This window comes from Lampetra planeri, chromosome 49 (assembly GCF_965212315.1).
Source record: "Lampetra planeri chromosome 49, kcLamPlan1.2.h2, whole genome shotgun sequence".
Taxonomy (NCBI): Eukaryota; Metazoa; Chordata; class Hyperoartia; order Petromyzontiformes; family Petromyzontidae; genus Lampetra; species Lampetra planeri.
In genome coordinates this window covers 474,955-483,304 of record NC_136155.1, presented here as the reverse complement: position 1 = coordinate 483,304, position 8,350 = coordinate 474,955, and the positions used below count along the sequence as shown (strand labels likewise).

Genomic DNA, 8,350 nt, shown 5'->3' with positions numbered 1-8,350 from the left:
TAATCGTGGGTCCACTGAGTTTAGGTTGTTGCTTTCGTATGCAGTACGTGTACTGTTATATAAATCTACTGAAAAAAAGGTTCTCCTGAATTTCATAGGTACTGCCTGGTGGCCCATTAACCCATGAGCATGCCTGATTGGATCATTTGGCGGATGCTCAAAAGTTCTGGGGTGTTGCACACAACTCGTTCTTTACAACCTGTACCTTTCCACATTTGCAGACCCGCCCATACTGGACATCTGTGAAAAAAATAACTTCATAGCTCATGGGATTCCTCCAATATAAATTAAGATTCCGATTCTTACTTTATTGATCAGCTGGTGCAGTTGATCAGATTGACCTGATACAAATAATAACCGACCACGTTTTTTTGTGGCCGATTACTCTGACCAGCCACACCCGCATCAATCCTCACGAAGGTGGGAAACCCCCCACAAGACCACGCCCATTATACGGATGACGTCACCACGTCACGACGTTCCATTCGAAAGTTCCGTCGCAAAAACCTGGCGCCGTGTTTGCAGCGCACGTGAGGTGACGTCACGCAGCCGTGTTTTCCGTAAACCGAAAAGTGACGTCAAAGGGGCGTGGTTTTTAGTAAACAAACGGTGACGTCACGGGTGTGTCGCCGGCAAAACACTGAATGGCGTCATCCTGCCCCACGTCAGCCGTTTAATGCGAAAGTGACGTAAGAGGCGGCGGCGGCGGCTTTGTGTCGTTTCCTCTGCGGGAGGCTATGACGTCACGCGAGGGCGTTCTTTGCTCGGGGACGCACGTCCGGTGAGCGGTCTCCTCCTCGGCGCCCCCCACTCGCTGCTCGCGGGGACAGAGAGAGAGGCGGAGAGACAGAGAGACACAGAGAGAGAGACGTGGAGCCATGGACTTCAACGTGAGGAAGCTCGCGTCTGACGCGGGGACTTTCTTCAGCCGCGCCGTGCAGGTGACGAGACCCCCCCCACCCCCTGCCTCGCCTCCCGCCGCTCCGGTGAATCGTTGCTCCCCCAAAACCCAACCACCAACGCCGGGCCGCGCTCCTCCTCGGCCGGGTCTCGGTGCCGGGTACCCGGCGGGATTCTAGCCGAGAGGCGGGAGTCGGCCGCGTCTACGGCCTAGTCGCATTGTCGTCGGTGAACATCATCAGCCATGGCGATGATGTTCACTGACAATTACAGCAGCGTAGAACTACTTAGAACAGACGTGTCACCACGCACACACACGCAGGAGACATCACAGCGATGATGATACACTTCTCCTTTGCTTCTGACGCGGTTATTATCTGGCTTGACCACCTGAGATTTAAATTGTAGCTGTTGCTCCACATCTACCGTACACAATAAGATCAGCCATGGTCATCCAACTTCTTTGCGAAGTCCTCTCGTACGCGGTCGCCATGAATCTCGACCCTGCGATGTTGATGATCCGGCAGCTTGCACGCTCACTGATCTCTTGGCTCCGTCACTGTGGCCTCTGTCCTCTCTTGGACGCGTCTCGTCCCTGCCACTCTCCCTGCCCCCACTGCCGCTAGTTCCTCACCATCGGACAATCTCCCATTCCTGCGACGCGTCCTGCCGAAGCCCACTCACTGATCTTTACGGTGGCAGGCGTACATTTAAAACGTACATTTAACTGGTTAAAACGTACATTTAACCGGTTAAAACGTACATTTAACCGGTTAAAACTGTCTCGAATCACATGTCTTCCTCTTTCTGGCTATCCTTGTAATTCCACATCACAATATCAGTGTCGTGGTTTAGGGAAGCCCCACCGAGACGTTGTTGTTCTTGCCTGCGTGACGTTGTTTGGACAATTACATCAATACGAGGTGTGTGGGTGGAGTGGTGGGCGCAGTTCAAAATCTGTCACGAACGTGGGGGGGTCATCTGACCATACTTCACCATCTTGGTCAGTGCAGGCAGGTGAAGGCTGGCTCAGGTATCACCCGCCGTGGTCGGGATTCGAACTCTGTCGGCTGGTTTATTAAACGCCTGTGTGTGTGTGGGGGGGAGGAAACTAAGGCGGGACCGGTGGTTGACGCAAAGGAGTTAACATCAGAATTCTGGAGGATTCAATAATTTCGCTACGCAGTCGTCTTTTCGCCACCTGGCAGCACATCCTACGCCGTGTAGAATTCACAGGAATTCTCCCGTCGAAGTATCCACTCCTGCCAGCTCCTGCCCTTTGTTTTGTGTTGTTGATGTGTTTGTTTTGCTGCAGTGTTTAGTGTTGAGTCTATATGGCGGGTGTAGGGCTTCCGTATGGAAGTACATGTTCACGGATCATTAACTCTGGCGTCGAAAATGGAAGTCGGCCCCTGCCATGGCAATGTGAAATTACCATCTCTAAGCTCAGGGATGTAAATTTGATTAAGCCCTTTTGTTTGTCATCGTTAACTGTTTTACTTTCTCTCGCATTGAGCACCGTTTAGCCACGCCCGTCTTTGTCACACTGACAGTTGACAAACACTTCAGTGCCTGAGTACAATTCTGCTGCATCACTGCACTGAAAGAATAGCCTGCTAATTAAACGTCACTACGGATTTTTTTTTTCTCTGACTTTTGCTCAATAAAACCACTCGGGCGAAAGTCGAGAGACGTTTGCCTTTTTCGTGACTCTAAAAAAAAACATTTGTTGTTCACAATGTCTCCGTTGTTCATTGACTCCGTGGGGCAGCATAACGGATTCATTTGTATTTTATATAACGAATACACTTTACATATTAATGCACTCCTGTACGAGGTCCTCCCGGCATCGTGTGGGTCGTGGAGGTGACTTCGCCATACTTCACCATGCTGGCCCGTGCGGGTTGGAGAAGGAAGGTTGCATAGACATGATAGCACAGTACAGTCCAACAATATTTGTTTTTCTTCACTGCCCTCCGCTGCCCACAATGTAGCTCCACAGCAGCCTATAACAACCTATTTTTGTGTGGCGGGCACCCTATTGAGCACTATCCAGGCTCTCAACCCAGCTTGATCGAGACGTGGTGAGATTAGGCACGTTGCGTGTTATTTGGTCAGAGGCTGCACTCAAGTCTTTACGCTGAACAAGATTGAAAGCCTCTCCACGTCGACTAAAGTATGTGCAAACGTTGGAGGTTACAGTTTTCTGGGCGTGCAAGGATGCATCGATAATTACTATGTGCCTACGGTTTGTGATGCATGTGTCAAACCATGCTTGTGAGAATTAATTTTATTTCAATGTTGCAGTTGTCAGATTTCACCCATAGTTTAGAATAATTTCCCCCCACCCTAGATATTCAAAGCTGTCAGCTGGTTAGATACAGGTTCAATACCTTCCTCTGGTGCTTCTCTTATTCAGATCCACCAACTGTGAAAACGAAGAAAAATAAAGCATACGTTGCTTGTTGGCCTGTTTTCATTTCGAAATATTTGTTTAAGATTGAACTGGGTGGCTCAAGAGGATATTGTCATATTAAAGAACTGAATGTGATCAAGTACCCATTATTATACTGGCTTCTCGAGTATTGCGAGTTAAAGGGGCTCAGATCAGTAAAAAATTACTTGCCCAAAATAATCCATCATTCTAAATTATATTTTTCACTTTATTTTTTAAGTATTCCACCTTAAAAGGTATTTTTTCTCATTTGGTTGACATTTTATTATCACATTTTTCAGAGCAAGGCCAATAGGCTACTGACTTCGCTTCAAAAGTTTTACAATCTTGTCTTCTGGCTTCATCCTGTGGCACAAAGTGGTGCACTGAGAAGAGATACTTTAACATTTGTGTAGTTGGTTCAACTGAGTCACAGACGTACTCTTTGGAGGCAACACATGTGTTAATACAACACGGGGTAACTGCCCCTTAACACTATAACAACCTGTGGTAGTGGACCACCAGGCTAACTGCACTAATTTCACGGTAACTCGCTGCAACGGACCGGACCCCAACTTGGGTCCAGCTCCACGTGTTGGAGACTCTGTAGGACGTGGAACGTAAACGTAGATTTCTTAAAGATGAACAACAGCAGCCGGTCCCGCTCGGGGACCCGGCTTATATCCTCTGGCATGGCTGGCTCCGCCCTCAGCCACGCCCACCTTCTAGAATCCTCTTGCAGGTCCTCGACCCTGACCACCCCTAGCCCCCACCTGGGGCCCCTGTGTAGACTTTACCGGTCACGTGTCCTTTTGGGTGAACCAAAGTGCCATGCCCCGTGGTATAACCCCATTCCCATGGCCGGCACTCTCATCTTGTAGGGGTCGGCACTGCACGCAGAGCGTGGTGCCACTCAGCACTGTCAGACAGCGCTCACCGAGCCCCTCTAGTGCCGGTACTGCACCCACATATTCGTGGTGCCCGCGATGTCGCTACATCGCACGCCGTGCCTCTCGAGAGCCAGCATTACACAGTGACATCCGCGATGTCACTACATCTGCATTCCCTTTACTCGGCACAACTCGAATATAATTGGGGGGGGGGGGGGAAACAGTGGTTTTATAATATTCATATACTTACAGTAAAGCGACACAACCCCACAGCTACATGAACTCTGGTTTAAACCGGTGATATGAGCCCACGGTGTTGCACTAATTCAGTATTCACAACATGTTATGGACAGCAAGTGTTCTCATGCGGTGGCCCCATCTGCCCTGCTGCCTATCTAATTTTGCACGGTCGTTAAAACTATGGCAGGCTTTCCTGGGGGCTCCATGCACTCGGATCGCGCCCACGCCCTCCTAAGTGCTCACGAGTAAAGAGTTGTTTTCTCAATTACAAACATCGCAGTTCCAATATACGTACGTGTCACCATTCCATTATAAACCTCACTTCTCTGTGTAAATGCGAGAATACGTTGGAACTGATATCTTTTGCGAGGCAGGCTTGGCCAACTCTGATAATGGACATCCATTTAATCCCATTGCAATTTTCCGCTGGGCATTTCAAACACCTGTCATTTCATACATGACGTCAACGCGCTGTGCGAATATTGTCACGGGGTCTTTTAACATCTGTCTACTTTTCAGTATGCACAAGCTTTGGTAATTAATCACAGAAATCACAAGCAAGGCATGGGTGTCTGACATTTAACTGCAGGCAAACTGGGTGACTGGCAAGTGCTCTGATAATGTTTTCCTCACTGCCTTTGTCTCGCCAGCACTGAGACATCCAGTTTGCCTGCCAGACGCTGTGTATTTGGCACATGCCTGTGATCCATCGCTTTGAAAGAATGGGTTGGTAGATCGCATATATCTGTGATTCTCTCAAACCTGCTGGACTGTGTGGTTACCAGGAAATGGCAGTACAGCAAGTGGGTTCCCCTTACACCTTCATACGTGTTGGTGTTCCCCGGGTACCCTCGGTATCCTCACATATACATGAAGCTCATTCATAGAATTGGCCAAACATCGTGATGCAGGACCCTTTTAGAAATAGTCTTGATATTCAGCGAGACTTTGCTGTATAACTAAATGGCATTATTATTGTTAGCTTATATCGTCCACCACATAATCCAGCAACCGTGTGCCCAATGTGAAAAGATGCACTTATGGTGAGCACTTGAGTGCAAATTTGTCACGTGTGTATGTTATTGAAAACCCGCATGAATTATGGTGTTCTGTTGGGAATTCAACACACTTGCGTAATTGGTGAACGTGTAATGCCGCTGTCAGTGCTTAAAATACGTCACCCAGAGGCCACGTGATATATTCGAAAGAAGAGAAGTGTGTTGGCCTGGTTCTCGGTCTCACCCATGCCTTCAGTTGGCAATTTTAGTGTTTTTGTTGGTGGTCTTTTGTTTGTTTGACTACAGCTCCAGAAGCTCTTACACCCACAGGAAATGGCCCTGTGTGTCAGCTGTAGTACAAATTACCCAGGAAATCCTGGCTAAGTCTTGATATTCTTTCAGGAGGCTTGCTTGGCTTTGGGATTTTTCTTTCCCAACAGCATGTTTATCCATCGTGTGGAGCAGCGGTGCCATTGGCTCTCGCACTGCTCTGTGAACCCAGCTACTTGAGTTGTATTCTCAGCCGTGGTTTAATATCAAAGGTTCATGATATGTGACCTGGGCCTTCCCCTTCATCATCCGACACTGTCCTGCCTGTTGAAGTTCTTTCAAACAGCAACCACTGCTGTAACAGTCTGCAGAGGCCTTCATACAGAAGTCAATTTACATCGGGCTTTGTTTCTATACCTACCTTCAAAATGTAACCCCCATACGTATTAATAATATTAATTTCAACTTTTACCACGCAGACACACAGTATTCGCTCACCCACAGACAATCGATCAGGCAGCCACGCGGAGAGCCAGTGCCAACAATTACCCAAGGTCTGCGGTCCTATATATATTAAGGTTATTGTGCGCCATCGCCGCCCGGCTTGATTGTGCATTTGGCATGCATTTACAATATTTGCCTGCTATGAATTTCCACGTGATTAGCGACATCCTTGAGCTATCACTTGTGGTCAGGTCGCTTCTGAAGAAGAGCTCGAAATAGCTCAGTGGGCCTTACCTGGTAAAATAAAAACCGTTTGTAGTTTGATGGTTAAATGGGTTAAGTTGCCTAATTGACTAATTTGAATAAAAACTATATCATCCTATTTTTTATCCTGTCTGGCTAGGTGATGCAAATTATACATTATTGTTTTATACCAGGCATCGTTATTGTTTTCTGGTAATCATTGAAGGATCATGTAGGGACCATGATCTACGATATTTTTTACAAAATGCAAAGCGTTCCTATTTAACCTTTATGCTTTTAGGGCAAGTCCTATGAAGCAAACACCTTTCAGTACTAGTATGGCACATGGTGGAGTAGTGTGGTCACACCAGGCACTCATTTTAGTCTAATTCAACTTAGGGAAGTTCAGGCCTCGTATAGATGCATATTCCCAGGAATTTAACACATTTTTCCAGAATACTAGCAGATGCAGATAACCACCACAACATCACTCCCCCAGATATATGCTCACACATTCACACGCGCTGACATGTGTGCACCTTTCAACGTGAGCCTCCTTAAATTGGGTACGACGTGTGCGCAGCTGCTTCCATCGTCCGTGCACCGAGGCAGACTCACCAGATGCTCGTTTGTTTTGGTTGAGGCAATGCGGAGCAGATGTGCATCGGGTACAGACAACACACTACTACACCTTAATGCATGGCAGAGAATAAAACCCACGTGACTGCATGTGAGGATCATATTTCCATGTGTGGCCAAGGCTTCATGGTTAAAAACAAAAATTCCCCATGTAGCCCAAAGAGACCACTGATACAAGTGATGCTAGCAAGCACTCCGAAGGTTGGCATAGCACACGAGGGGATGGTATGACCAGCACCACGCCAGGCCGCTTTTGTCTCCCAAGTGCTGATGTTTACACACCAGGTTCTCATGTAAGGCTGAGTTGACCTCGGTCAGGCCCAGGTCCAGTTCAGATATTCGTCACTGTTATTGGTCACGATCGTGAATTGAACTCTGATCGCCAGGTTAGTCATGTAATGTGCTAACTACGACTCCAGCACTACCCACAGTACTTCATGCGCACACACACACAGTTATACATGTGTGTCGTCTTGCTACACAGGTGTTGCAGTCTTGACGTGCAGATGTGCTGTCTTACTCATGGAAAAGCCAATGTACACGTGGGGCCTGACAAAACTGACGTTAAAAAGAAAACCGCGTTTGGCAAAGAGTGCCTAGAGTCCAAGGCTTTGGAACGCCTCGCCCAAGGTACCTCGTGCCTGTAGGTCTTGTGGTCATCCTTGACCTGAAATAAGATTACAGAAGAGATCGGTGCTCAATCAGTGCCACCAATGAGCCCCTATACTCACTAGCACGCATTCAGTAAACATTGAATAAGTACTCATATTTCCAGCATTCCTAAAATATGATTTGTGTCACTGCTTGTGTATATATAAACCCACGTATGAAAGCATCAGCGGTGGAGTGGTGGCGCAGTGCTTATATTCGTGCATCATGTTATGAACCCGCTCATGTGAGCTTTAAGTCTTAGCCACAGCTATAACACGAGTGGTGAGTGAAGTCTGAATTGGTCCTGGATTGCCCATACTTTCACCACTGCACTGACCAGCGTGGATAAACAACAGCCATGGCCGACGTGGCATAGTAAGGACCTTCATTTAGTCGTGGACTGACAAAGGGCTGTATATATGTATGTGTTTGTCTGCAAAATTTCTCGCACTGCACACAGAATCAATAATCTAGTATTTGTGTGTGTGTGTAAATCACTTGTCAGAGCTGTTGCCAAGAAATAGCACTGGAGATGTTTCACCCCCCTCCCTCGTCGGCCTGTAGTCTTGACCCCCAGCACAAACCCAAACGCCTGACATGAACAAGCTTTCAGTCACGAGAACTTGCTTTTAAGATCGGGG

The 8,350-nt window shown here is 47.6% G+C and overlaps 1 protein-coding gene across 3 annotated transcripts in view; it reads left to right on the top strand.

The window, feature by feature from the left end:
* Positions 1 to 721: 721 nt before the first annotated feature.
* LOC144734062 (endophilin-B1-like) overlaps positions 722 to 8,350 on the top strand; it is a 32,150-nt gene continuing 24,521 nt past the window's right edge. The window contains exon 1 of one of the 3 annotated variants that reach the window (XM_078616113.1): positions 722 to 941. In XM_078616113.1, the coding sequence (XP_078472239.1) occupies positions 879 to 941 (63 nt within the window). In that variant the 5' untranslated portion in view covers positions 722 to 878. The remainder of the gene's footprint in view (positions 942 to 8,350) is intronic. The other 2 variants (XM_078616114.1, XM_078616115.1) reach the window with 2 other exon arrangements.